The sequence below is a fragment of the Choloepus didactylus genome, chromosome X (genome assembly GCF_015220235.1).
Source record: "Choloepus didactylus isolate mChoDid1 chromosome X, mChoDid1.pri, whole genome shotgun sequence".
NCBI classification, from domain to species: domain Eukaryota; kingdom Metazoa; phylum Chordata; class Mammalia; order Pilosa; family Megalonychidae; genus Choloepus; species Choloepus didactylus.
In genome coordinates, this window is record NC_051334.1 from 89,949,621 (window position 1) to 89,957,404 (window position 7,784).

General features: G+C 38.8%; 1 protein-coding gene across 1 annotated transcript; it reads right to left on the reverse strand.

Annotated features, from left to right (window-relative positions):
• Nucleotides 1-5,243: 5,243 nt before the first annotated feature.
• LOC119523841 (protein kish-A-like) lies at nucleotides 5,244-5,462 on the reverse strand. The gene has a single exon (XM_037822648.1). The coding sequence runs from the start codon at nucleotides 5,460-5,462 to the stop codon at nucleotides 5,244-5,246; it is 219 nt and encodes a 72-aa protein (XP_037678576.1).
• Between the last annotated feature and the right edge of the window lie 2,322 nt (nucleotides 5,463-7,784).

A 7,784-nucleotide genomic window follows, 5' to 3' on the forward strand; every position in this document is an offset into this window, starting at 1 on the left:
CGGTGGAGCTATATAAATGAGCTGACTCAAAGAGAAAAGAGAGTGCAGCTGGGAGTGATGTTTTGAAGAGAAGCAAGCTTGCTAGAAAGGAACGTCCTGGGAGAAAGCCGTTTTGAGGCCGGAGCTTTGGAGCAGACGCCAGCTGCCTTCCTAGCTAACAGAGGTTTTCCGGACACCACTGGCCGTCCTCCGGTGAAGGTACCCGATTGCTGAGGTGTTACCTTGGATGCTTTGTGGCCTTAAGACTGTAACTGTGTAGTGAAATAAACCCCCGTTTTATAAAAGCCTGTCCATCTCTGGTGTTTTGCATTCTGCAGCATTAGCAAACTAGGACAACACCGTATGAGAGTTTATCCATCTTCATACTGAAGATTCTCTTGCTTTCCATTTAGAGGTACAAGGAGTGGAAATTCTCACTGACATAATGTTGAGAATTAGAAGACCTGTTTTGTCTATGAAGACACACTTACTTAGGGTCTCTTCCTTCTTGTTTACTTTCCCTAATTTATGTTTGACAAGGAACTAATTCAAAAGGACTTCTGACATTTATTTAAAGACATTTGCTTCCAAAATGTGGAAGAAAAGATACTCATTTATCCTTTTATTTTCTTGGAGTTGTTCCTGATCAATTAAATACCCATTCTTCAGTGTTAAGTTCTCAATTTTCCTGAAGCAGAATTTTCAACATCTTAAAAGCTTCATTTGATTAATTAATAAACTAAATTGAATGACCAATTGATAGCATCATATCACAATATATATTTTCTCTGGTGATACCTTAGGGTACAGATAAAATATCCTTTTTAATTTTACTTCCAGCTCAGAATGTGAATAGTATTCAGCATATACCTGACACAAAATCAAGACTAGGATTTTTCTGTTATTATTGCTCATACTCATGAGTTGAACAAAATAAATTTTTTGAAGGAAGTTGTTCTAGTTTGCTAATGCTGCTGGAATGCAAAACACCAGAGATGGATTGGCTTTTATAGAAGGGGTTTATTTGGTTACACAGTTACAGTTTTAAGGCCATAAAGTGTCCAAGGTAAATGCATAAACAATCAGGTACCTTCACTGGAGGATGGGCAATGGCATCTGGAAAACCTCTGTTAGCTGGGAAGGCACGTGGCTGGCATCTCCTCCAAGCTCTGGTTTCAAAATGGCTTTCTCCCAGGATGTTCCTCTCTAGGCTGCAGTTCCTCAAAAATGTTACTCTTAGTTGCACTTGGGGTATTTGTCTTCTCTCAGCTTCTCCAGAGCAAGAGTCTGCTTTCAATGGCCATCTTCAAACTGTCTCTTATCTGCAGCTCCTGTGCTTTCTTCAAAGTGTCCCTCTTGGCTGTATCTCCTCTTCAAAATGTCATTCACAGCCGCACTGAGTTCCTTCTGTTATGTCAGCTCATTTATATGGCTCCAGTGATCAACTTAGACCCACCCTGAATGGGCAGAGCAACACCTCCATGGAAATTATCCAATCAGAGTCATCACCCACAGCTGGGTGGGGCACATTCCAAAGAAACACTCAAAGAATTACAATCTAATCAACACTGATAACATCTGCCCACACAAGATTACATCAAAGATAATGGCGTTTGGGGGACACAATATATTCAAACTGGCATATTCCACCCCCTGGACCCCAAGATGACATTATCTTTCCATATACAAAATACATTCACCCCACAACAATATCACATAAACTTAATCATTTCAGTAATGATAGTTAAGTACAAGATCCCATCGAAATCAATTATAGGCATGGTCAGTCCTAATACAAAATTCCCCTCTATCTGTGAAACTTACAAGTTATCTGCTTCCTATATACAAAGGAGGGACAGTCATAGGGTAAACATTCCCATTGCCATAAGGAGAAGCAGTAAGGAAAACAGGGTTAACAGGACCAAAACAGTTCCTAAAACCTTCAGGACAAACTCCATTAGATTTCAAAGTCTGAGAGTCATTAACAGAATGACGGTCCATCCTTGGGGCTTGAGAGAGTGGGAGTCTAACCCGTCCTAAGGGCCTTTGCAGTAGTTTCCTCTCCAAACACTTGGATGAGTGCTCCAACATATCCACACATTGGGGAGACCACCTTCTTGGCCCCACCCTCCTCAAACATCGGGGAGGCACTTGGATTCCCTTCCATCTCTGGGTCACATGCTCAACCCCTTCAGAACAGTGTGGTGGCAGCCAGGCTCTCCCCAGTTCCCTGGGAATGTGCTCCACCCTCTTTGGGGCTTTGGGTGGCAGAACATTTCCTGAGCATTGAGGTGGAAGGCCCACCCTCAACCTCTGGGGCAAACTCACCCTTTCCATGTGTGTGGGCTGCTCCGCTCTCCCAGCCCAAGGCCTCTTAACTCCAGACCTCAATCTCCATGGCTCTATCTTTGAAGAAATTTTTCCTTCAATTTTTTCCTTGTCTGTCTCCTCCAGTCCAGTCTGGCAATGGCTCTGTCTATAAAGGTCTCACAAAAATTCTGTTGGCTTCACATGAAGCACACAGGGGTCAAAGCTGTCAGACAATAGGACTTTCCACAAATCCTTTCAGCTTAACTCCTTTTCCAATCTTGGCTTGTACTGAAATGGTGGCTGGGTTCCATGTTTGGTTACATCCTCATGTTGGGCTGTAGCTTCTGGGATTCCACCCCCTGGAAGCCCATAATTTTCCAAGCCATCAACTTCTGGTTTCTTTGAACCCAAGAGTTAGGTTCTAAGTTTATCTCTGTCCACTCACATTTTACTATAAGCTGCAAGGAGAAGCCAGGGTACATCCTCCACATGTAGTCTGGAGATCTCCTCAGCTAAGTATTCCAGGTTGTCACTTTCAAATTCTTCCTTCCATCTGACACCAGGACTCAATTGTGCCAAATTTTCTGCCACTTTGAAACAAGGATCTCCTTTCTTCCAGTTTGCAACAACGCATTCATCATTTGTGTTCAAGTCCTCATCAGAAGTATCTTTAGAGTCCATATTTCCATAAACAGTCTCTTCAAAGCAGTTTAGGCCTTTTCTATCAAGCCCCTCACAGGTCTTCCAGAATCTTCCCCTTATCCATTTAAAAAGCCATTCCAACATGTTCGGTATTTGCAAACTCAGCAGCAAAAGCACCCCATTTCTGGTACCAAGCTGTATTAGTTAGGGTTCTCTAGGGAAACAGAATCAATGAGAGGTGTCTCTGACTATCAAATTGTAAAAGCGACTCATGCAACTGTGGGTATGCATGAGTCCAAATTCTGTAGAGCAGTCAACAAACTGTCAACTCCAAGGAAGATGTCTGATGAACTCCTCAGGAAACAAACTGGCAACTTTGATGAACTCCTCTGGAAATGCTTCACTGGGCAGCCAAAGAAGTGAAGGTCCTCTATCTGTCTTGCTTATAAGTCTTCAACTGATTAATTGGATTAAATCCAGCTAATTGTATTCTCTCATTGTGGAAGGCAAGCCCTTTGGTAAGTCATCAGTCACAGCTGCTGTCAATTGACTGATGATTTAATAAACCAGCCTGTTGGTTTATTAACCAGCCTCAAACGTCCTCACAGCAGTTGTTAGGCCAGTGTTTGCTTGACCAGACAGCTGGGTACTATCACCTGGCCAAGTTGACACATGGACCTAACCATCACAGAAGTATTCCTAGATTTACTGGTTTCTAAAACCTAATACTATAGAAATGTTGAAAAATTCAAATTTTTAATTCACAAAATACTGACATGAAAATCTACCATATGCCAACTAATATTCTATGTTACTGAGACAAATTCTCTGTTTCCATGGAGCTTCCAGTCTAGTGCAGAAAGACAGGAAATATACAAAGAAGCAAAGAGAATTTCAAATAGTGAGGAATACTAGGTAAAGAGAGTAAATTTCCCACTTTTCTTTAAAAGGTTTCAGTAGTCTGAATAAGGTCCACCCTGGCTCCATTGGCCACACCTTAATTAAAAATCATATCTTTGAAAGGTCCCATTTGCAATGGGTGAAAATGCACAGGGATGTAATTTAAGATGAAGAACACATGTTTGGAGACAGGTGGGGCAAGATGGTGGTATAAGGACGTGTGGAATTTTGTTAGTCCTCTAGAGCAGCTAGTAAATAGCCAGGAGCTGTCTGGAAAATGGTTTGGGGAACATGCATGAGTGGACACACATTTAAACCAGTCTGGAGAGGGTGAAAGGGCAGAGATCACAGCATAAAACTGTAAGTAAATCCCCCAAACTGTGGAGCTGGTGCCCTGTCCCCACTGGCAGGGAAGGCTGAGTTGGACCACCCCCATGTGGAGGAAAACAAGCAGTCTCTACTAGGAGCAAGGGAAAGTAGCTCAACTGAGCTCCAATTATGTTTTCTTTTTTAATTTAATGTGCTGTATTAGAAAACAAAACGAAACAATAGTACAGTTTGCATTACAGGGCAATTAAAATGACTATTTCATTGTTGAAAACCTGACACTAAAAAGAATGCAAACCATGTAAGAGATCATTCTATAATTGTTCTGTTTTGTTCTTCTCACTCTAAGGATGCAGTCTTTTACAGATAAAGACAGCAAGCTGGTCAACTTTATGCTTAAGTCATTTATCTATATTTGGCCAAAAGTTTCAAAGGCTTACTATAACCTTTGGCTAGTCTAAACTCTCATGTTACATATGAACATTTTCCCAATAATACACATAAGTCACATGTCATTTATCTCCCTTCTTAAGAACTGTGTAGGCTTATTTTAAATACTTACAAAATCTGTAATAAGCTACAGAGTTTATTAAAGTAGAGGTACTCTGGTTAACATTCATAATGGTGTGGTCAGAGGAGAAGCAAGCATTATTACTAAGAATGCAATCTTTACCAATGCAAATTGAACCTCATTTTATCCAATAAAAATGTGAGTCCAAAAAGGGTCTTGTTCTATAAAGATTTATCATGCCCAAATCACACTGTAAGGAACTTGAGTAATTTACCAATTTTGTTTTCTACTATGTGCCTTAGAGATATCTCACAAAAAACTGGTATCTGATACTACAGAAGACATTTCCAGAATTTAATATTGTAGTTACATTACTGAGGATTATTGTTTGGTTGTATCTTAATTATTTATATAGAACATTGGTCAAATAATATAAAAATAGAGAACAGCAGTTGGAAATTTATCTCAATCAATGTTCAGAGATAAAAGGGATAACCACTCTTTCCATTTTCTGCATATAATTCCTTTTTCATTTTGAAATCTGATGACAATTGAATTCTGGCATTGTTCCAAGCTATTGCATGAACAGAATACTAAAGGTCGTCACTATACAGCACACTGCAACATAAGGACTCTTTTGTTCACCAATTCTGACACACTTCCAAAATATTCCCAACAGTCCAGTTTCATTTCTGTCCATGAGGCTGGGTGCCAAGTTTTGGATATAAGCACAGCTACATATAAGCAGCAAGATTACAGTCAACAAACTCTGAAAATTAAAAATAGCAGACATAATGAGGCTGGTGAAGTGCTAGCTTCATCCTCCAACTGCAGTTTTTTATTTTTTCTCTAAGTTAATTTTTTTGTTGTTGTTGAATTTTATTTTGAAATAAGTTCAAACTTACAGGAACAGGTGCAAAAACAATACAAACCCCATACACAGAACTCCAGCATACCCCAACCCCCCTCTGCTGATATGCCAGATCCACCAACTTTAACATCCTGTCACTCTACCATTTCTTTCTTTCCCTCCCTCCCTATATCCATCATCTATTGCTCTGTCTTCTGAACATATGAGAGCAAGCTGCACACACACATCCTTGAACAATATTATTCACATATACATTTCCCATGAACAAGAACATTCATTTATGCAATCATGTTAAGCAGAGCTAAGAAGTTCAAGAAATTCAACATTGATAAAAAGCTTACATTCTATATTTCTTTTTTTATGTCCCAACTTTGTCCCTTTGAGCCTCCTCTCCTCCATCCTCAGATCCCATCCAGGATCATCCTTGGCATCTAATTGTCATTATTTATATAGACTGTCTTTTTTTCAATTGTGAATATATATATATATATATATATGTAGCATAAATCTTTCCATTCCAAACCCTCCCTAGCATTCCATTAGTGGGATTAATCACATTCACAGTGTTGCAATGCCATCACCTTCCCACCATCCATTACTAGAAATTTCCCCTCACCTGAAACAGAAACCCTACACTCATTTCTTATTAACTCCCCAATGCTTCTTCCCCCACTTCTCATAACCCATACTCTACATTTCATCTCTATGATCATATTCTCTGATACTTTCTTTGTGTTTACCATGGGGCTTAAATTTAACATATTAAATCTACAACAATCTTGTTTTCATTGATACCAACTTAACTTCAATAGGACACATAAACTATGTTCCTATACTCCTCCATTCCCCCACCTTTATGTAGTTCTTGTCAAAAATTACATATTTTATATTGAGTCCAAAACCACTGATTTATCATTATGCTTTATATCTTTTAGATCCTGTAGGAAGTAAATAGTGGAGTTACAAATCAAAAATACAGTAGTATTGGTATTTATATTTATCGTGTAATCTTTACTGGAAATCCTTATTTCTTCATGTGGTTTCAGTCAATTGTTTAGTGTCCCTTCCTTTCAGCCTGCAGAATTCCCTTTAGCATTTCTTATAGGACTGACCTACTGGTGATGAAGCCCCTCAGCTTTTGATTATCTGGGAATGTTTTTACCTCCCCTTCATTTTTAACCTCCAGGTGTTTGTGAATTTTCTAAGTCTCTGATGGTTATTGACTTCTATTTGTATTTCATTGTGGTCAGAGAATGTGCTTTGAATAAATTCAATTTTTTTTAATTTATTGAGGCTTGTTTTATGTCCCAGCATATGGTCTATTCTGGAGAAAGCTCTGTGATCACTAGAGAAGAATGTGTATCCTGATGATTTGGGATGTAATGTTCTATATATGTCTGTTAAATTTCTCTCTATCTCTCTTTTCTTTGTTTCTCTGTTGGTAGGGCTCCCTTTAGTATCTGAAGTAGGGCAGGTCTTTTATTAGAAAAATCTCTCAGCATTTGTTTCACTGTGAAAAATTTAAGCTCCTCAAATTTGAAGGAGAGTTTTGCTGGATAAAGTATTCTTGATTGGAAATTTTTCTCTCTTAGAATTTTAAATATGTCATGCCACTGCCTTCTCACCTCCATGGTGGCCACTGAGTAGTCACTGCTTAGTCTTATGTTGTTTCCTTTGTATGTGGTGAATTGCTTTTCTCTTGCTGCTTTCAGAACTTGCTCCTTCTCTTCAGTATTTGAGAGTCTGACCAGAATATGTCTCAGAGTGGGTTTATTTGGATTTATTCTATTTGGAGTTCACTGGGCATTTATGCTTCGTGTATTTACCTTGTGTATAAGGTTTGGGAAGTTTTCCCCAACAATTTCTTTGAATACTCTTTCTAGACCTTTACCCTTCTCTTCCCCTTCTGGGACACCAATGAGTCTTAAGTTTGGATGTTTTATTTTATCTATCATATCCCTGAGATCTATTTCAATTTTTTTTATTTTTTCCCTATTCTTTCTTTTGTTCTTTCATTTTCTGTTCTGTGGACTTCTAGGTCACTGAGATGTTGTTCAGCTCCCTCTAATCTTGTGTTGTGAATATCCAGAGTCTTTTTAATTTGGCCAACAGTTTCTTTTATTTCCATAAGATCTTCTATTTTTTTATTTACTCTTGCAATGTCTTCTTTATGGTCTTCTAGGGTCTTCTTTATGTCACTTATATCCTGGGTCATGGTCTTCTTGATGTCCTTTAAATCCTTTG